Source organism: Thamnophis sirtalis, unplaced genomic scaffold (assembly GCF_051295495.1).
Source record: "Thamnophis sirtalis isolate CommonGarterSnake01/CBP01778 unplaced genomic scaffold, rThaSir2_p1.2 scaffold_3, whole genome shotgun sequence".
Lineage (NCBI taxonomy): Eukaryota > Metazoa > Chordata > Lepidosauria > Squamata > Natricidae > Thamnophis > Thamnophis sirtalis.
In genome coordinates, this window is record NW_028261383.1 from 88,689,536 (window position 1) to 88,710,509 (window position 20,974).

The window sequence follows — 20,974 nt, forward strand, 5'->3', positions numbered from 1 at the left end:
CAATTCTGTGTTTCAGGCTTACAGAGATGGTTTCCTGGCAAAATAGAACAAGTAACTGGTCCCGGCCCTTGAAATATCTTACCACCCTTCTGACTTTCCATAAGAGCCTTACAGTAGGTTCTACCAGATGGCTTGGGTACCAGTGGGGGATATCACACTGGAGGTGGTTGATCAATTAAGAGTCAACCTTACCTCCTTTCTCCTCCCCTAACCCCCCGGTTGCATTTGGCTCTCTCCATCCAGAAGTGGCATTCTGTCAGTTTTGGCAGGTTCTGGTAGAACCAGTAGTGGAAATTTTGAGTAGTTCGGAAAACCGGAAAATAGGCTGGCCCCGCCCCCGCTGCCTCCCAGCTGATCTTCTTTCATGGCCCTGAACAGGAGAACGGAGCTGGAAAGCAGGTTAGTGAAATGGGGAGGGAATGGGGATTTTGCAGTATCCTTCCCCTGCCATGCCCACAAAGCCACGCCATGCCCACAAAGCCACACTCACAGAACCGGTAGTAAAAAAAATTGAATCCCATCACTGTCTCCATCTCCATCTTGTAACTATGATTTTACTTTGATTGTACTTCATTTTATTGTGTTAGGAATATTTACTTCTGATTTTAATGTTTTCATGCTGTAAGCTGCCCAGAACTGCTTCGAAATGAGATGGATGGCAAATAAAATTAATTAATTAATTAAATCTAAGAGCTAAATATGTATATTTCTTCCACAAATCTAAATCCAAAGGGAAGTTTGCCCCTTCCTTACTAGATTTGTTTGATTTTCAAAACATTTCAGAAAAATAGATTAGGAAATTGCAAAGCTGTTCCTTCATTCCTTTGAAGTGTCATTATGAACCAAAATATAAGTGGAAGGGGCAGCTCCTCATCCACCCACCCCAGTACAAAAATTGAGAATGAGGCCTACCAGTCAATGCCCTTGTGGTAATTATGTCCATTGAAGAACTGGATCTCTTCAAAGGTCTCCGAGCTGGGATAGTTACTGCTCAGGTCAGGGTGCATCCCCAAGAAGAGATAGAGGGCAGTGGTACCTTTTCAAGGAAGAAGAGAAGAAATAGGGTAAGGGGGCAAAGAGCTTTTCCACCAAGCTTCTGACAGAATTCTACATTCTCAATCACTATTGTTCAATGTCAACGATGTTAAGGTCTGGGATTTCAATTCCTAGCATTCTCTGACTAGCATATTGGATGGAGAATTCTGGGAGTTAAAGTCCACAGACTTTAAGGTTGCTGAGGCGGAACACTGATCTAGATTATTCCAGGGATAAGCGGATTTGATGTGTTCAATCCTCAATAAAAATGTTAAAAACCAACGATTACTCCAGTGCATTTGTTAATTACGGCATGTATGATATTTTATCCTACTACATGGCCTTTTAAACAGCTATCATCTCACAGGCGGAGGGGGGGGGAGGGAGAGAACCCTGTGATGTAAAGCCTGAGTCTTTAACTTAGATTTCCTGTTTCTGTCGGCCTTGCAGATTTAGCCTAAATATTATCAGATTTCAACTGTATTAAATGTTTTTGGCAGTTGCTTCTCCAACTCTGAGGATGAATTACATTGCTGTTACAAAAAATAATCTCTTTCTAAAAAAAAATTGGGCGAAATATAAGATTGTTTTTTTTAATTTATTCCAGTTTCCTATGTTGAACCATGAACACTTATAAGTGATGACAAATGTCACCAACAATAACTGTTCAATAACTTCAAATTGTACTCACCCTTGTTTGAAACAACATTCATTGTCCTTACTATGACAATAAGTTGAAGAGTATTAAACCGCTTACACTAATACACCTTCAGATGGCTTGTTAAGTTTTGGGGTAGTGGATAGTATATGCTCAGTCAATTGTGGCTTAGTTCATATATTATGGTTTTAAAAGGTACTGTAATTTAATCATTGGGATAGTATATTTCAGCAATAACGCATACATCAGTTACTACTATACCTGTCTTCTGAGGACCAATAATTAGTAGCTTGGGGAACCGGTCGCAGGTCTTCTCTTTGGACCAAATATCCTTGTGGCGCTTGTCCTCACAAGGATCCTAAAACATGACAACGTGTTGGGAATCAGCCAGGCCATCCATAACAACAGGATTTTTTTTATAGCCCAACTGTTCTTACTGAAGAGGTATCTCAAAAGCCAGCAATTTCAAGTGTAGTCCTTGACTATAACCATTAATTTAGTGACAGCTGTAGCATTCCCATGTCATTGATCAAATTGGGGGGGGGGGCTTGGCAACTGGCGTGTATTTATGAGTTGTGCTGTCCCGGGCTCACGTGATCCCCAACTGTAATCTTCCCAGCTGGCTTCCACCAAGCAAAGTCAATGGGAGAAGTCAGATTTGCTTAATAACCGCATGATTCCCTTAGCAACTGCAGTGATGCACTCAACAATTGTGGTAAAAAAATAAGGTCGTAAAATCGGGCAAAACTCATTTAACAACCAGCTTGCTTAGAAATTTTGGGCTCAATTGTGGTCGTAAGTCATAAGTAATAGAAGATATCATAAGTAAGAGAAGGAAGATATCATCTTTTACTTCGCTACTATACTGAGTCTGCTCCGTACTTTGGAAGCTATAGTTTGTTTGTTTTTGACTTTCACCCTCTTAAAAGGAAAGAGAAATACATTTTTCAAAACCAGTCTCTCCTCTCCAGGGGGCCAGTATTATAATCTATAATTATCAGAATACCCTTTTTGTAAACATATGTACAACTGAAAGAAAGTGACCAGATGGGATGTGTTGCTCAATGGATAGAGAAGCAAATCTCCCTGAATACTGTTGCAAGTCTCCAGCCACTACACATTTCACAGAATGTTATTTCACATCTGCCACTCTTCCTGGGGAGTATTAAGTATCCCACTGGTCTATGACCGCAATTAACCAAATTGAGTATTATATAACAGGCAACTACTTGCCCAGATTTTCAAACCAAGAAAGAGACAAAACAATAAAACACAGTGGAAAATTTGTGCACCGCAGGCCCAGGGGGGGCAGTGAATGCACACCTGCCAAAGGGGGTCTTTTTCTTCAGAGAATATCTGGAAATACTTCTGTGCCAGCTGCACAGGTGGCAACGTCTGTAACTTCAAGTTAGTCCAGGAGTTCAGAAAACGGACCAAATGCCTAAAGGTGTACAAACCCAGGCGGTCATTTCCATAATTGGAGAGGTGGGTCATAAAGATACTGATCTGTGCAGGAGAGGGAAAAAGAAAGGGGGGGGAAACCCCATAGATCAGAATGGTTACTGTAGTATTCGGGGAATTTTTTCAGTGAAATATTAAACATTCATTTGCAGATGAACAAACATGCAGATGAACTAACTAAAAATCACAAAAATGCTTTCCTGCATTAAGGACCACCACGTTTCTATCCTCTATCCAAACATCCCACAGAAGTTTAAAATTCTAGCCAGGATGGAGGGGAAAAAATCTTTATACTTAGGATAAGAAGTAAACTACTTTCAATAATAAAAGTTACAGCTTCTGTTAATTCACTTTAATTTTTTAAAGATTCTCCTTACTATTTACCTACCATATTTTCTACAAAGAACAGTGCACCTAGGAAACATTTCTGCTCTTTTAAAAATATCCAAGCTGATTGGCACACCTTGTGGCAATATATTCCATAAATGGATTAAATGCTGAGTCAGAAAATGCTTTCATCTATTCTAAATTTGCTCCCAACTTCAGTCAGTTTCTCTCCAGTTCTAATTTCTGTTGACTTCAGAAAAAAAAATGTTTACTTGACAGCACTCATAATTATGCCCACTTAATGTATTTCACAGTGTTCATACCATATAATAAACTTTGACCAGGCAATTATCCAAATGATATTACTATTTATGGCTCTTGCTGAACTCTTATGCCTAAGCCCTTTCAGCTTCTTAATCACTTCTAAATCATATTTATCTATCCATTCACCCAAACACACACACACACCCCGTCTCACCTACATATACATACTTTTCTGAAAATTATTCAGCTCAAGAATTTATCAACTCCAGAACCTTTTAGTAGCTAATGGATTTTTTAACTTAATCATTCTATTTATATCCCACCTTTTCTTTACTGCAAGGATTTCAGCTCATTGGTCCTTGAAGTAATACTTACGGGATTAAGGAGAACAGTCAGAAAAAGCTCGCCTCCATTGATGATTTTATCCAATTCACTCGAGCCACCTGGGTATTCATTATAGAATATGGTGTGTGTAAATAATCCACAGGTTTGCCGTGGAAGAACCTAGCAAGGGGGGAAGAAAGGGGGGGGGAGAGGGAAGACGGACAAGTAGCAAATTAAAAAGAATCTAAAATCCGCTGTGCTATTTCTTACAAATCCCATATAAGTTGGTTCAAGGTGTCCTGACTTTGCTGAGAATGAGTTGCAGATAATTTGACCAATAATACCTTATTATGCACTGCCATCTTCTTATGACTATTGCGTACTGCTTAATTTTACTCCGCACCACTCTTCCCCACAACATACAGGATAATGGAGCATGTAGGTCTAAAGTGTCCTTCTGCAGAAACAGTTAAGCTAAACAGACCTCCCTCAAATTCATCCTGTCAGCATTAATTCTTTCCATTTGAATATTGGGGTCTGGTTTTCAAGGCTTCTAAAACCAAATCTCCTACTGTTTTGTATTCACTTTTTACTGACTTTGGAGGTGGAGAAGTTTTTAGTAAGGGTGGAATTGATCCTGTACCATGATATTGGGGTTCATATTTTCACACATAAATACACTCATTCATATAAGTGCATAACTGTTCTTTCTTTCCTTTCCTTCTCCCTTCCTTTCTTTCTCAAGGAGAGAAGCAACCTAGAAGTAAAGAGAAATTTTCTGACAGAACAATTAATCAGTGGAACGATTTGCCTCTAGCAGTTGTGGATGCTCCAATACTCCAAGTTTTTAAGAAGAGACTGGACAAACTATTCGTCTGAAATAGTATAAGGTTTTCTGCCTCAGCAGGGGATTGGACTAGAAAATCTCCAAGGTCCCTTCCAACTCTGTAATTCTTTCTTCCTTCCTTTCTTTCTTTCTCTTTCTTTCTTTCTTTCTTCCTTCCTTCCCTCCCTTCCTCCCCCCCTTCTTTCACACACACATCCCTTCAAGCCCATTAGCTCAAACCAAGGCAGACTGACTGCCTATTTTAGTACCTCTCAACTTTAAACAAAAGAATACTTTCCAATCTGCTTCACAAAACAACTATGTCCCAATTCCCATCCCCACACCAGGGAAAGATAAGCTAAATGGAAAAATCAGAGTTTCCTGGTATCTGATTTATGTCAAATGTATCAGACTAAAATATGCTTCATTATGCTTCAAAGGGAACATTGGGGTACCGAAAGCCTCTGACGCTGGGGTTGATCATAAATACAAAAATGCATTTTTTTAAAAAAAATCATTATCTAATTTGAGAACAAAAAGTCTGTCTTGAGGTATCTTTCATCTGCTGAGGTTCTCTGTTTATGCATGATTTTTTAAAGTTTCACTTTATATGTAAGCTGTGCTGAAATAATACCGTGCTGAAACACTGTTTTATTTTATTGTGGCTTGATATAAGCCCTGTCGTGCTGGGTCTGCACAGTTTGCCTCCTTAACCTAATTTAGGATACCCTGTGCAGAATCCTGATAAGTGGGAAGCTATGAAGCAAGTTCTACCATGTGCTCCTATTAAGACACTGTTGCAGTGGACGCTGGAAAAACTAAGAGACATAACTGAGATCAGTTGCTTGGCCTTGGCAAAGCCACCGCCTATCATATATGGCTCTGGCTTACTTCAAATGTTGCCAAAAGACTAAATGTACATGCTGAGACAAAGGGTACAATCTGCATCTGGTACATGCATTTGGGATGCAGTGTGAGGACAACAGAAGGAAGAAACTTTGTTCCAGTTCCTTCTTTCCCAAGGGAGAAAAATCTCTTCCTATGTTCATTTTACGCTTTTTCACGAATTTGAGAACAAAGGCAAAGCACCCAGCAGCTGCTCCTTTCAAGCTGATTAGACTATCTCAGGAAAAAGAAACAATCACCGATGGCCATCAGAAACTTTCCTGCACGGTATGCAGTCCATCACAACAACCAAGGCAGGCCATGGGGAAAGTTCACCAAATGATTAAGCCCTTTTTTGTCTAATAGGTTTAGTAGGAATTATTTAAAGGGCCAGGCATCTGGAAATTGTAAAGGATTCCTTAGCTGCTTGGATTACCTATTCAGCTAAAAAAAATGTTATAATTTTTATTGTAAAGTAATATGGTCTCTCTCTCTTTCTCTCTCTCAACATAAAACTCCAGATGATTTTCAAGTTGCAATTACACAATTCTAGTTGCAACTGGCAATGCAACTAAACAGAGGTCTTCCTTTAAGATAACCCATATTAAAAATATCCAAAGCATGCTCTTGAAATTATGTGGAGTTTCTAACACGTGCAATTAGTTAATTTTCCTAAAACAGCTATACACTGCTGAAAATCATGCAAAACTCAGGAGTTCAAGATTGTACTAATAGTTTTGTAATAGAATTTCCTTGAATAAGTAATATGAGATGCTCCAAATATCCTTTTCTCTTCTTAGAAAGTAAGCTTGGCCATCTCATTTTAACAATGCTGTCTTCTAATTAACAAACTTCTTGGAATCTGGATTATCCTGAATACCACTTCCCATTTCTTTATCAACAGACTTCTTACAATGTTTACCACTTCCAATTCTTAAAACCTACTATTCTTTTAATGCAGTATTATCTTATTGGCTTTTCATAAGGTATTTATTAGCATTATTAAAAACTCAGATGTAACTGAAACAGAATCATCAACCAATAGTGTGGTATAAATATGATATGGTTGATTATGAAGACAATTTTCTAGAGGTAATTCTGGACAAACTAGTGTTTTAAGCCTGTATGAAGCCTCAATATATATTTTTTAAAAATCCTTAATCTTTAAGTTGCTTGACAACGGACTCAAATTACACAAACGATTGTAGTGTCCTGGTATCATGTGATCACTTTTTGCAACCTTCTAACAAACAAAGTCAAAGGAGAAACCAGATTCACTCAACAACCATATTACTCATTTAACAACTGCAGTGATTCACTTAACAACTGTGGCAAAAATGATCATAAAATAGGGCAAAACTCACTGAACAAGTGTCTCACTTAGCAACAGAAATGTTGGGCTCAATTACGGTTGTTAAGTCAAGGACTACCTGTAATAGAAAGGTTTTCAAGGGTATAGTGAATGGTATTGTTGTAAAATAGACTTATTTGTTCTTCTTTTTGCCTCATTCCTGCCTTTAATTTCTTTTGCTTGCTTTTTTTAAACCTTTCTGTTATACTTTGGGAATAGCACAATGGGCAGATAGGTACCTATGTACGTAAGAAATGAAGAGCAGCTCTCTCTGCCTTAATGTGTTTGGGACCTACAGGTAAGTGGATACGTTAAAAAAAAGTTTGCAAATGAATCCAGACAATATGATAATCATTCTAGTGATGAATGCCATCTTTTAAGAAGAAATATGCCTCCATTAAACCAGAGCACCTCTGTAAATCCTTCTGATTAGATAAAAACCTTGGGCACAACCTGGCACTGGTACTTATTTTTCTGAAAAGCAGTTAAAAGCTGTGGATATAAATGTTGTTTTCCAACTGCAGCTCCCCCGCCCACACCAGTGGTAGAGGACAGAATGTTCTACCTCAGTCCTGACTGCCATCGCATTTACTGATTTCCACATTGCAATTCACTCTACGTGAGAGTATCTTGCACACAGCTGTCCATCTTGCATCAAGGGTTAGAAACAGGTGCATATTCAGCTAATTTTGTGCCAATTACATGTGGCTGCCAATTTGCTTTTAGGCATAATTCCAGATAATATTTGTATTCGTTAAAAGTCCTGCATGACCTGGGACACTAATGTTTTGAGAAATGACTTTCCTTCAGGAGTCCACTGTTGCATCCTTGCATAGAATCTCACAACACAAACCTGTTGAAAAATTCTGTCCAATAATTCATTAAAGAATGATCAAATCTGTTGTTGTTTTTTTATTTGGTCATGGACTGAGAGCTGGGTTAAAATAAAATCATGTAAACTAGTTTAAACTGTATTCAGAAATAGTATCTGTGTAGGTTGAACGAATATATACATTTAATTTATAAAGTTAAAAATTGCTAACGATAGTGAAGTTTAACTGTGATCCTCAGATAACCTTTTTAATGAAATTAGAAATACATAATACTGAAATTCAAATTTAAGCAGATTTATTATTTGATATGGTTTGAGTCATTCTTTTTTATTATTTAGTAATACATTTTATTTTATGGCTATAAAACACAAATAATACATTATTTTGGTATTTATATAGTACTAACTATAGATTAAGATAATCTATAGGGAGTCGCTAGCCAGACAGTGTCGGCTAGCGACCCCCAGGGGGAGAGCCTTCTCTGTGGGAGCGCCTTCCCTCTGGAATGAGCTGCCCCCGGAGCTTTGCATAATCCCCGACCTCCGGTCCTTCTGACGTGCCCTAAAAAGTTGGCTTTTCTAGCAAGCCGGCCTGGCCTGAATAGAATAAAATACAGGATTAATTTGGTTGTTAATTTTAATTAAATTTTTTAAATTTTATTGTAAATATTAATTTGGGTTTTTCTGGATACTTTATTTAATGTCTCTTTTAATTTTTGTAATATGTCTTTTCTTTTATGTTGTACGCCCGCCCTGAGTCCTTGGGAGAAGGGTGGCATATAAATCCAATAAACCTCAACCTCAACCTAGATCTTTAAAGAGGAAAAAAAATATGTTCAACATTAACTATCTTCTAGAGCTGATCGTAGCATTGATAAATAACAATAAAATTCATTAAATTGATTATTACGGTAAATAATAAAGGTTTTGTAGGAGATGACCTGGCTGAGCCCGAGGGTGGGATCAAACGTATCATAAATCACGAGTCCCTACAAGGATTCCACTGTATTATTACTTATTGTTGTTTATGCTTATTAAAAAAGAACAAAGGAAACAAAAGTAAAAAAAAACAATTTTCTAACTTTCCCCTTCTTTATATCTTGACCAATTTGTGGTATAAAAGGTTTATTCCTAGATTTATGTTTAGCATTCTATAAAACAATCTTGGGGGCGGGGGGAGCAAGCATTCATCACCATAGTTCACAAGATTGATATGTTTTCTACTAACCATGATTCCACTGTGAATAAATCCTCTTCGGTAGCGGGCTGGTTTGAGATGAGGATATTCTTCGGTGCTTGTTACTTTGATCCCCCACACCTGTTTCCAGGCCTCATAGAGTTGCACATGGACTGGGTACACCCCTGAATGATGAGGGGCCACTGCGTATCCCATATCTGTGGGGATGCCATGTTCCTAAGAAAAGTAATTCATAACTGTTATCCTCTAGTGCTAAGAGAGGAATTTTAATGAAACAATTACATTGCAAATGGGAACAGCCAAGCATTCATTTTATTTCTTTATCTTAGTCTAATCCAGGCGGAATTCTAGTTTAAGACGTAGTTCAAAGTGTATTTTTTGCTCTTGCTGAATTAGTGGGAGTGGATTGAGTAGCTAGCATTACATAAGTCTTATTGTTTCCTGTTTTTCTACAGGCTTTTATGCTCAATTTAAAGCAGGTTTTGTACAGAACTGGCCTGATGACTTTTAATCATCGTGCTTCACAGTTTTTCAGGAGATAGATAAGTGAACAAATACTAAATTTCTACCCTGCTGAACTGGAAAATATTCTACTTCACATCTAAACAATTCTTTTATGGAAATTAAGAAATGCTGTTAAAAACACATTTGAATAAGCAGCAGTTAAAAAAAACCCCAATTTTGTAGAACAGTGGTAGCTAACCTTTTTTGGCTCCCGTGCCAAAAGCGGGGGGAGCACAGGGGGGTGGTCATGCATGGGTGTGCCACACCCATAATGCTATGCACACAACATACACACCCTGAGCACATGCACATGTGACCAGCGCCCCTCCCCCCCCTTTGGCATGGTTTTTTCGCTTTCCCCAGGCTCCAGAGGCTTTCTAGGAGCCTGGGGAGCATGAAAACAGACACACACACACCCAGCGGCCCTCTGGAGGCTTCAGGAGCTTTTCTGAAGCTTCTAATGGGTGAAAAAGGGACATCCAGGGAACCTGGAGGTTCAGGAATGGTGACTTCTGGTTTGTCCATAGTGCCGATTTTCGACCTCCTGGGCCTTCAGGAGACTTCCCTGAAGGCTTCGGAGAGCGAAAAATAACCCTAGGGACAAACTGGAAGTCCCGGTTTGCTCGTTTCTTGTCCATTTCTGAACTTCCAGTTTGCCCGTAGGGCCAGTTTTTCACTCTCCGGAGGCTTCAAGGAAGTCTCTGGAGGGTGAAAAATGGCCTCAAAAGAAGACCGAAGTCAGTTGGCCAGCGCTGGAGCTGACAGGGCAACACCTCGCATGCTCTAACAAATGGCTGTAGAATATGGACAAATCCCAGCTAACAATCCAAAGTATTGGATTACAATATGTGTAGTCCTCACTTAATGACCACTTGTTCAGCAACTGTTCAAAGTTGAGACAAAGTTGAACAAGTGGTAGTTACAATCAGTCCTTAAAATTGTGGCCTCAGTACCCACGTGTCACAATCTGGGCTCTTGGCAACCGGATGTTGATAGTTGCAACAACTGATGGTCACATGATTGCCATTTGCGACCTTCCTTGCTGACTTCCCATGAATAAGGAAGCCAGCTGCAAGTCGCTCTGGTAAATCCCCCCCAGTCTTCCTATGCTCGTGAGGGGCTGCCACGAAGAAGAGGGAGTTAAATTATTTTCTAAAGCACTGGAGGGCAGGACAAGAAACAAAGGATGGAAACTAATCAGAGAGAGAAGCAACCTGGAATTAAGGAGAAACTTCCTGACAGTGAGGACAATTAACTAGTGGAACGGCTTGCCTTCAGAAATCATGGGTGCTCCATTACTGGAGTTTTTTTTTAGAAAAGGCTAGGCAGTCACTTGTCTGAAATGGTATAGGTTCTTCTGCTTGAGCAGGGGGATGGACTAGAAGACCTCCAAGTTTCCTTCCAGCTCATTCATTCTATTCATGCCATGCCATCCACCTCCACGGTCTTCCTGCACTTGCACTCCTTACCCCCAGCCCTCCTGCTCTACACTATGCTATCTACCCCCAAGTTTTCTTGCACTAATGTGTGGCCTGCACTGGGCATCACCTCACCTCCAACTCTAATGCACCCTCCCACCAATTCTCCCCACCTCCTGATCCCGCAGTAAGCTGTGTATCTTATCTGGGAGTGCCATCACTTCTCACATAACAACCTGTATCTCTTGGGGTAACAGCAGCAATAGGGATTCTTGTCTCTCTAATTGATGTGGTTACTTGACTTCATGCTTTATGATTGTGTCGCTTAGCAACAGCAATTCCAATCCCAAATGCCATTGTAACCTGAGGACAACCTGCAGTTTAAGAAGCGCCTTCTGCGAAATTACAATATTACGCTTTGTTTTCCTCTCCCTTTTAATTGAGTTTTTGTTAATTAATGTAATAGTGTGAATAACACTTCCAAAACTTCATACCCCTAAGAAGTATCTTTTGCAGGCTTTTTCTTAAAAAAGGAAGTAATTTCACAAGGTCAGGTAAGTACTGTGCTGAAAGATGTTGGGAATTATCTAGCAAAAGCACTGACTGAATAAACTGTTTCTAGGTTATTTTTCAACTAAAAGTATAGTAATATTTTAATATACACTTTTTAATGTCAGGCCCAAGCCCAGAGACAAGACAGCAAGACCCAACCAAGTTCAATCCTTTATTTGCGTACATGTAGTGGATAGAATCTTGCCAAATTAAAGCTATAATTTTCTAAACTATTAGTATATCCTGAGAGATTCTAGGGTGCCGTTACCCTGAATCTTTTCCTCACTCTCCCCTCCAGCTTTGGATCATGCAGTCTCTTGGTCTGGGGCACTTTCTGGGAAAGCTCTAATTTAGCCAAATCCTCTCCCTATGCTGTTACAGGTGCACATTCCAACACAGCTGCATCTGGATGTGATGGAGTAATATGCTAAATGTTAAAATTAGAACAGTACATTAGGAAAATTTGGGGAGCACCAGGAATGAATCAGTACTAAAATAGAAAAAAAATGCTAATGTGGAACTGAGCCACTTAAGAGATACTCGGAACACTATCTGTCTCTGTATGTCCTTACTAGGAAAAGGAACCTTCCAGGCAACCCCTGCATTGACAGTAATGTTGAGAGCTCACATGCAACACAACCAACCATCGGTCTGGTTCTGGAGATAAGTATTAAGCTTTCAGGAGTAGAGTAACAAAATCCCAATTTAAATTTAAAACAAAGACTTGTAGGCAATAGTATGATATTTACTGGAACCATGTATTAAACAGATATTTGGATGGTGTCATAGGAACCCTTATTTGTTTTTAGCATATGTGAAAAGTAAAATAAAAATGCAGTTGCAGATCAGTAGCTGCAGGAGACACGAGGACAAAAATAGCAGCACACAATTTGGGAACTACTAGAAGCACCATGAATTGAAACAATTTGGGAATCTCTGTTAGTCAAACCTTCCACTCGTCGTGTATGCAATGCTTCAGGTTGTATTACCTGAAATAATTATTCAACTGGTTACAAATCCATAGCATTTAAAGACTTTCTCATTTTAGTGTACAGTCACACTGTTCTGGCAATTCCTGTTTCATTTTGCAATGATAACCTTGTTATAGCCACTGGTTCTAGATGGGAAGTAAGCAAACTAATAATTATACATGGTCAAACTATCCTCTGTTTTTTATAAAACCCACCCTCCTCACTACAACAGTAATTCTGGACAGCATTTTACTTACTACGGCGAATTTCTTGTTCATGGCCATTTGGTCTGCCAACACAGATTGATTGTGAAAAAGGTGAGGCTGCATGTGACTCCACATGTGGGGGAACCACCAAAACTCCTTCACATAAGAGAGCAGAAGGTCATCTCCCTCATCCTCAGCATCTGTACCTGCCAGGACCAAAGCATCATCATCACCATCATCATCACTAAGCAATGTTTAAGCCACAAATGAAGGCAGGGCTTCACAAAATCATACCACACAATCTGACAGCTTCTACACTGAGCAGCATTAAATGGAGTACACTGCATGAATTAAGTTAACCCAAAAACCTTGGATCTCCCCAAGTAGAAAGGAATAGAGAAAGCACTTTTCTTTATTAACCAGTCATACAACACTATCATTTCCATGTCCAGAACTCAATGCAGAGGTGAAATCCTGTGACCTTTCAGATGGTTTATAAAGTACAAATCTCAGCAGCCTTAGACATCATAAAAGATAACAAAGGATGCCTGTTGTTATAGATTACATTTGGAGGACTTACAGTTGCCCTAATGCTTTAAGACACTTGCATATTCAAGTTACATTAGGTATCTTTTTACCAGTCACAGAGAATAAAAGGTTTGAGAGGCTACGAAGAAAACTTTGCCATTTGTATTCTTACCTGTGTGGAAAAATTTCCCTGAGTAGCCCAGATTGAAGGTGAAATTTGGGATGTGGGTACGTAGTTCATTCTGAGTATCAAACAAAGCCTACAGGATGGAGAAAAGAGAATTTAAAAGAGTAGCTTACAAAAAAGATTGAATCTACATAACCTGCAAAGCTATTTGAACTAGGCCAGGGGTGTCAAACCATATCGTCATGGCAGCATCAAATAGCATTGGGATTTTTATCCCCTTTGCTAAACCGGGCAAGGGCAGGGCCAGCCCATGATGCATCCAGCCCCACAGGCTGTGAGTTTGACAGCCGTGAACTAGGTGATACCTGGCTCAATCGTAGTAACTACAAAAAGGATCTGGGAGTCCTAGTGGACAATCACTTAAATATGAGCCAGCAGTGTGCTGCAGCTGCCAAAAAAGCCAACAAAGTCCTAGGCTGCATTAACAGAGGGATAGAATCACATCACATGAAGTATTAGTACCACTTTGTAATGCCTCGTTAAGGCCACACTTGAAATACTGCATCCGGTTTGAGTTGCCACAATATAAAAAAGATGTTGAAACTCTAGAAAGAATGCAGAGAAGAGCAACAAAGATGATTAGGGGACTGGAGGCTGAAAGCTATGAAGGACAGTTGCAGGAATTGGATATGTCTATTTTAATTAGAATAATAATAATGAAAAGGACTAGGGGTGACTTGATCTAAGAGGTTGCCACAAAAAAGGTGGTCAATCTATTCTCCAACGCACCTGAAGGCAGAACAAGAAGCAATGGATGGAAAGGATAGAACCAATCTAGAAATAAGAAGAAATTTTCTAGCAGAACAATTAACCAGTGGACTGGCTTGCTTCCGGAGGTTGTGGGTGCTCCAACACTGGAGGTTTTTAAGAAGAGATTGGACAACCATTTGTCTGAAATAGTATAAGGTCTCCAGCTCAAGTAGAGGGTTGAATTAGAAGAACTTCCAACTATTATTCTATTAATTCCTGAACTTCCCATATTTTTCGCCAAAAGCCCACATATAGCATGGATTACTGTATGAGTATAGATTACTGCAGATAACAGAAATCCTTGTTCAATTACTCACAAGATTGGAAGTTTCTGGACATTCTATCATAGATATTGATTACATTTGAACATTGTTCAAATTTGAAACAACTTTGAGCCATGGTTATAGTGGTATTTTTACTCTTTCTATTGCTCTCTCTTGCTCTATTACTAGAATGTTGCTCTTTCTATTAATGTAATGTTATTGAATTATCACTTGGTTCCCTAAATGGGTAATTCTAAATTTGATATTCCTGCTTTCTGAAAAGCTGTCTATCATCGACTGACTTTCAAAAACATTCAACAACATACTGAAGAATGAAATGTACAAACAGCATCCTGTCTTCTTCTTGAACTGTTGTTGCTAACATTAGAGTTGCAATACTTGGCTGGATGTCATAAGGGCCAGTCTACAATTCCTGCTGAAACTTTCACTTTCAAAAAGTGAGAGGAAGAAGCTTCTTATATAATGAAAAATATTTTAGTACTGTCCTAGAGGTTAAAAAACAAAAGCTAGGCATCATCAAGTTCCATGCTACCATAGAAAGTGAAACAAGAAGGTATGCTAGTTGAGATATTTGTTTTCATTAACATGTGTTAATACATGAATTTCATTAATTCAAATGCCGTACTAGAAGTTTATTTTTTCAAAACAGCTATATTGTAAACTACAGATGTATTCTGCAATATACAAGTTCAGAGATCACAATTAATAAAGCAATCTTTGGACTCACATATCACCTTTCTGATAGGAACAGATATTTAAGTTCACTTGAGATATCTTTTATGAACCGCGCCCATGTTGGGTATCCATTAGATAAATTCTATTTATAAGTAGGGGTATATAAGGAAAAATGTTAAATATTTATTCAGCACATTTAGATATTGCCAAACTGGGTCTTTAGTCAGGAAGCACCTGCTATTTGAACCTTTGACTGATAAAGGTAAAGGTTCACCTTACACATATGTGCTAGTCGTTCCCAACTCTAGGGGGCGGTGCCCACCTCCATTTCAAAGCCAAAGAGCCAGCGCTTTCCAAAGACGTCTCTGTGGTCATGTGGCTGGCATGCGAAATGCGAAAGGCACACGGAACACTGTCACCTTAAGATGGTCTCTATTTTTCTACTTGCATTTTTACATGCTTTCAAACTGCTAGGTTGGCAGAAGCTGGGACAAGTAACGGGAGCTCACTCCGTTACGTGGCGCTAGGGATTCGAACTGCTGAACTGCCGATCTTCTGATCAACAAGCTCAGCATCTTAGCCACTGAGCCACTGTGTCCCTACTCCATATACGTTCTCAAAACAAATTCCTTTCAAGAGAAATTGTATTTTTCATAAGATGTCAAAAAATTGTCTAGCACCACACATACAGAACTTTCCCATTGTATGCAAAGTGTTTCATGTCAGTGCATGTGCACCCATCTATAGCTAAACCAGTTTAGACACCTGCAATCCAAACTCTAGCAGATAGAACAAGCAACAATTCTGTGATCTAGGTCACTGATCTGAGCATCAATGAAACCCATTTAAACTTTTCCTTTAATGAAATGAACTCGAGGGTCAATAGGCCCCACATCAACCCACAACCATAAAACAAAGAACAATATGCTGGTCTAAGAACAATTACCTTGACATCATCCACCTTCATCCGCGTGCCTTCCTTGCCAACAAAGATGTCATCAATATCTACCAAGATGTAACGGTCAAGGGGAAGTGAAAGCCTTTTGCCGGTCAGGAATGAAACAGCGTCCACAAAGACCAGTTTGTGTAGCCAAAAGTTGAGATTGTTGCCAAAAAGGACTCTCTGGATGCCATCATGGAGTCCCAGGTCTTGTACGACGGTGGTATGAAGTGCAGCATCAATGCTCATGTGTGGGATGGATTCAGCTGACTTGGTTTTAGCGAGGAGGACTGGTTCATATGTGGAATGGTTTGACTGGAAGACTGTCCAGTCCTCCCCTGGAAGAAGTCCCTTCTCTACCTCGCTGGGCCGCGTGATGTACAGAAGCGGTGATTTGGGATTGATGCTGCAGTCCTTCAGTGCAAGGTTGGAGTGGAGAAAAAGGGGGAAACCTTTCAGCTGAGCACTCAGTAAGCTGTTCTCGTTCGCCTGTAAAGAGATCACATGATCTGAATGACAACTTCAGACTGGAAGTTGTCATGCAACAGTAAAAACAAGAACAAACAAGGAGAATTTCGGCTTACCATCAGGGAGATAACTTTCTCTGTTTTAATCTTCACAAAGCACAATGTGTCCTAGTTGCTTGGCAAGTCCAACTTCAGGACTAAAAGGCCAAAGGACACTAAACACTTTGAGCAGAGATGTATAAATCAAAAGCTTCCCCATTCAAAAGCTTTCATGCAGCATCCAGAAGCCACAGTTGAATTCTTGTTTGTAATATAAACTGGTAGGGAAAGTTATTACAGGCATGGAGGGTGACCTTACTACTGTAACTTTTAAGTCTGTGGGTATCTTCAGTCGTTCAGGTCACAATTGTCTCAAAGGTTTTTTCAAAAGGCAATTGGACTGTTTTCTTCTCTGAGGAAGAATACTTTTCGCTTCTCATCCAAGAAGCTTCTTCGGTTCTGACAGGATGGTGTGGGCAATGGAAGGATTTCTTCTGACAGGATTTTTTTGGGGGGGGGGGGGGAATCATATTTCTTTGCAGCCATCTGATCGTTAGCACTTTCCCTGAGAGCTCTTGAGGCCACAGAGGTCCCTCGGAGTCATCCGTACCAGAGTGCAAATGGGGATGACATCTTCTTGGAACTGCTGCATAGTAGATAGGAGATAGGTGGTGTCTTATCCCTCCCCCACTGTTGAGAGAGGGCTGCTCCATCTTAATATAAATGGCTTCTTTTACCCCTCTTTCAAGCCAACAGTCCTCTCTATCCAGAAAGTGGACTTTGCTTCCATTGTCCCCCACCATCCTGCCAGAACCTGATTCGAATGAGAAGCTAAACTACTTCTTCCTCTTCCTGAGGGAAAAATAAGTCCAGTTGCCTTTTGAAAAAGCACCTTTGAGACTATTGTAACTTTAATTTAGATTTAGATTAGTTTTAATATGGTTGAAATCATTTTACTTCTTATCCCACCCAGAGCCTTCTTTTAGAAGCACTGAGGCTTTGCTCTTAGATTAAGCTATAAATTAGGTTCCTAAAACAGTCAACACATTTACTATCTTCAGTCAAATCCTAAGAATGACATTAGTATATGCATTTCAGCAACTGGAGGATCCGGTTCACAATGGAACATGGAGCAGTTTATTACCAATTTTAACATGAAACTTTTCTTAGAAGAAGAATCCAGATTATACATAGCTCAAGGCGACAAGCAAACAGAATACTTTGTCTGCCTCCTATTTTCCCACAACAACCCTGTGCAGTGGGTTGGGCTAGTTAATTGTATATAAACTAATTATTTTACAAACGTCACCATATTAAAAAAAAAAATTCTTTCAGCTGCCCGTTATAAAAGGAGAAGAATGGAATCCAGTCATTACTTATCTCCAATTTAAATATCAGCAGACTGAAGGGAAGGAGAGCACCGAGAACAGAAATCCTGAAGGCGCTTCCATGTGACACTGGATATGACAAAACAACAAATCTGGAGGTGGGGGGTGGGGGAATCTGCTCTCTAGCATTCAAACTCCAGATGGCATTTTTCTCTGAACAGACACAAGCAACCTAATAAGAAATGAATAGGTTACTTGTTTCAAGGTTTGCTGCAGAGAGCAAGAATCCAGTGCTCGTGCACTCTGAGAATTATAAAATGTCAGGATTTAAATTTATGATGGTTCATTTAATTCCTCACAGAGTCCAGAGCTGCTCATAGCATCTGGCTGCATGTCTCTGCCATTAAGCTAATGCAAAATAAATAATGGCACTGCCCTTGATTCAAAATATTGTAGGAGGAGTGTGTGTGTGTGTGTGTGTGTGTTTGTGTATAGACACAGAGAGAGGGAGGGAGGGAGGGAGGGAGAGAGGGACAGAGACAGAGACAGACAGAGACAAATAAGGGACCTAAGAAACTTGTTTTAAGGTTAGGTCAAAATATTCCCCTCGTCTATTAATCTCCTCTCTTACTCTTAACCCACACTTCCCAAAAATGGCTTTCAGGGGACAGATATAGATGGCTCTCAGAACTAAAAATGTTTCAAAAGACACTGTTCATATGTACACAAAGAGAGAGAGGGAGAGAATGAATTTGCCTACATGTACTCAAGCAGGGTAAAATCCTGTGACCTAAACCTTTATTATGATCTTCAGGCCACACCACAGCAGCTTAGTTAAGATCAAATATAGTACTCATTAAGAACCAGGTTAAAAACTGGGAAATTGTGACTTCTAGTTCCACCTTAGACACAAAACCAGTTGGAATTTTGGGGAAAGGTTACTGAGAAGATGGTTGGCTTACAACTCCAGAGGGCTTTAGAAAAAAAAACAAATTATCTGGTCAATATTCAGTCCAAGCCACAGCACTGAAATGGCATTGTTTATGCTTGGCAATAACTTCTGGTGGTCCCTGGATAGCGGTACTACATTTATCTTGTGTCTCCTTAACCTTTCAGTAGCTTTTGATACCACTGATGATGATATCCTTCTAGACAAGGAGCTCACAGTGTTATGGGGTTGCCTCTTTTCTCTCGGGGCCGATTCCAGGCCATTGCTTTGGGGTACCTCAGGGTTGCATTTAACATTAACGTGAAGCAGCTGGGGGAGGTCATCTGTATGTTGATGGCAGAGCTGTAGGTCTCTGGCTTGGCTAATCAAGTAATGCCATCAAGCTCCTTTCCCAGTACTTTATTCCAACCTTGGCAAAACTGAGTGTGTATGGGTTTTTAGGGTCCACGATTCTGGAAATTCTCCATCTTTAATTCTGCCTGGGGGTGACTTCCCTAGTCAAACCAGTGAGTAATTTGAGTGTCCTCTTGGGACTCACAGATTCCCACTCTTCCCAGCAACCATAACCATGCTAAGAAGATAAATGATTCAGGCCAGCAGCTATGGAGACATCTGCTAGGAGAAAGCTTTCTTACACTGTCTTCGTATTACCATCTACTTTTATGCATAAAATGTGAAGCAAGTATCTGATTAGGATATACAATGTTGTGTTGCATGCCTCTGGCCTTCTTAAAATCTCAGGTGTGAAACATTTCTCCGCCTCTGAGGTGTAAAGACAAAAAAAAATTGCATGTCAAAAAATAAAGGCTACTTAGCTACTCCGTTCACTTTCTTTTTGCAGAGAAGCACAAGTAGACCTTGGGAAATATTAACAAAGAATCATCTCACAGGAAATCAGGAAAGGGAGCTATAACCTGAAATTTCATAGTTCCCCTTTGATAACTTCATTGTGCAATAGGAACAGCTAAACATATACTATTCTGCTTTTCACTGTTGCTCAAATCTTATCTCCAAAAGTCAGTGTATCGCTTCTCCTCTTCCCATCATTTCAGTAAACACTTTCTCAAATTTGAAATACCTTGAAAAAGCCAATGATGCCTACACCGTACTCTACACAGTACTTGTCCAAGAGCTCACGATTCCAGGCATCCAGGTTCACATACTTCAGGATGTTCTCATAGATGATAAGTGCAAAGCGCCCTCGGTCCTTGTCAGTCAATGTAGGCATGTCTCCCTTCCCCGGAGCAATCTCTGTCAGATATTTGAAACGACTAGATTCCAAGATGGCCACAATCTCCTGTCCCAGTTGAGAGTAAAGGCTTTCCACGAACACAAGGACCAAGGGGTCAGTCCGAGAAGAATCTACCACTTTGATGGGTTTTATTGGTAGCAGGCGTGAAGGAGCAATCTTCGGTTCATCACAGTCTGGGCTCGGGATATCCCCTGAGGGTTCCAGTCCCCTCTTCCACCCATATAAATAATATGCGGAGACAAAAACACTGAGCAGGCAGAAGGCAAAGAGCAAGAAGAGCACCACTTGAGGAGATACGTGCCGGAAGCTCCTCCGGATCCTTACTAAAGTCATCCTTGCTTTGGAAAAGAGTTTTCAGGTTCCTTCCCCACCCCACCCCACCCACCCTTCCCCCCTCCCTCCCTCCAGGTCTCAGCTCAGGAAAGACTGGAGATAGTTTCACAAAGAGGCCATACATGTATGGAATTGCCCCTGTGACAGTCTATTTTCCATCCTGGTCCTTTTTCATGTCACCATGGCAAATCCATTCAAAGTTCCTTTCTCAGATAAAAATACCAATGGTTTCTCATCATCACTGTTTTATTAGGATGGAAATCTGACAGCCTTGGCCTTCGGGAACTGTTCTCAAGAAGCGGGACCACATGGTGATTCCTTGGGTCTGTGAACAGAAGTAAAGGGGGGGAAATGTTAGCAGTGGGGAAGAAAAGCCTCATCTCCCAGTACAGAAGCTCTGCCTCTTAAGATATTTGTTTCCAAACAGAGA

At 40.0% G+C, this 20,974-nt stretch overlaps 1 protein-coding gene across 1 annotated transcript in view; it reads right to left on the bottom strand.

The window, feature by feature from the left end:
- The window catches only part of NDST1 (N-deacetylase and N-sulfotransferase 1), a 33,144-nt gene extending 12,573 nt beyond the window's left edge, over nt 1-20,571 (bottom strand). Inside the window, exons 1-9 of the mRNA XM_087709442.1 lie at nt 20,038-20,571; nt 16,183-16,665; nt 13,513-13,600; nt 12,864-13,018; nt 9,192-9,377; nt 4,121-4,249; nt 3,017-3,199; nt 1,955-2,051; nt 913-1,036 (exon numbers count right to left, since the gene is read on the bottom strand). Coding sequence (XP_087565568.1) covers nt 913-1,036; nt 1,955-2,051; nt 3,017-3,199; nt 4,121-4,249; nt 9,192-9,377; nt 12,864-13,018; nt 13,513-13,600; nt 16,183-16,665; nt 20,038-20,544 — 1,952 coding nt within the window. The 5' untranslated portion in view covers nt 20,545-20,571. The remainder of the gene's footprint in view (nt 1-912; nt 1,037-1,954; nt 2,052-3,016; nt 3,200-4,120; nt 4,250-9,191; nt 9,378-12,863; nt 13,019-13,512; nt 13,601-16,182; nt 16,666-20,037) is intronic.
- Between the last annotated feature and the right edge of the window lie 403 nt (nt 20,572-20,974).